This window comes from Haliaeetus leucocephalus, unplaced genomic scaffold (assembly GCF_000737465.1).
Source record: "Haliaeetus leucocephalus isolate CR32 unplaced genomic scaffold, Haliaeetus_leucocephalus-4.0 Scaffold317, whole genome shotgun sequence".
NCBI lineage: Eukaryota > Metazoa > Chordata > Aves > Accipitriformes > Accipitridae > Haliaeetus > Haliaeetus leucocephalus.
In genome coordinates this window covers 5153528-5153936 of record NW_010972753.1, presented here as the reverse complement: position 1 = coordinate 5153936, position 409 = coordinate 5153528, and the positions used below count along the sequence as shown (strand labels likewise).

Below are 409 nucleotides of genomic sequence, written 5' to 3'. Positions count from 1 at the left end.
CGAGCAGACCCCGCCGAGGGGACCGGCGCCGGGCCGGCCTCACCACGGCCCCGGCGGCCCCCACCTGCCCTCGGCCGGCGAGATCCAGGCTATCAAGGGCTTCCTGGCCAAGTGCTGGAGCCTGGATATCAGCACCAAAGAGTACGCTTACCTCAAGGGGACGGTGCTCTTCAACCCGGGTGAGTGACCGGGCGGGGCGGGGGTCTCTCTCTCACGGGCGGCGAGCGGGCTGACGGGGAGAGCCCGCCCGTATCCCCAGCGAAACGCGGCGGACCCGCGGCTTTTCCTCAGGGGGAAAGAGGTGGCGGAGGAGGGGGACCCGGAGGAAGGTTTCACCCGCTGTGCCTTCTTCAGGGCCGGCAGCGAGCCGTTAGCGGCCGGCCCCCCCCCCCCCCGCGGCCCCACCCGC

General features: G+C 72.9%; 1 protein-coding gene across 1 annotated transcript in view; it reads left to right on the top strand.

Moving 5' to 3' along the window:
* The window catches only part of NR0B1 (nuclear receptor subfamily 0, group B, member 1), a 43522-nt gene that overhangs the window by 41525 nt on the left and 1588 nt on the right, over positions 1-409 (top strand). Inside the window, exon 2 of the mRNA XM_010571383.1 lies at positions 5-179. Within this exon, the coding sequence (XP_010569685.1) occupies positions 5-179 (175 nt within the window). The remainder of the gene's footprint in view (positions 1-4; positions 180-409) is intronic.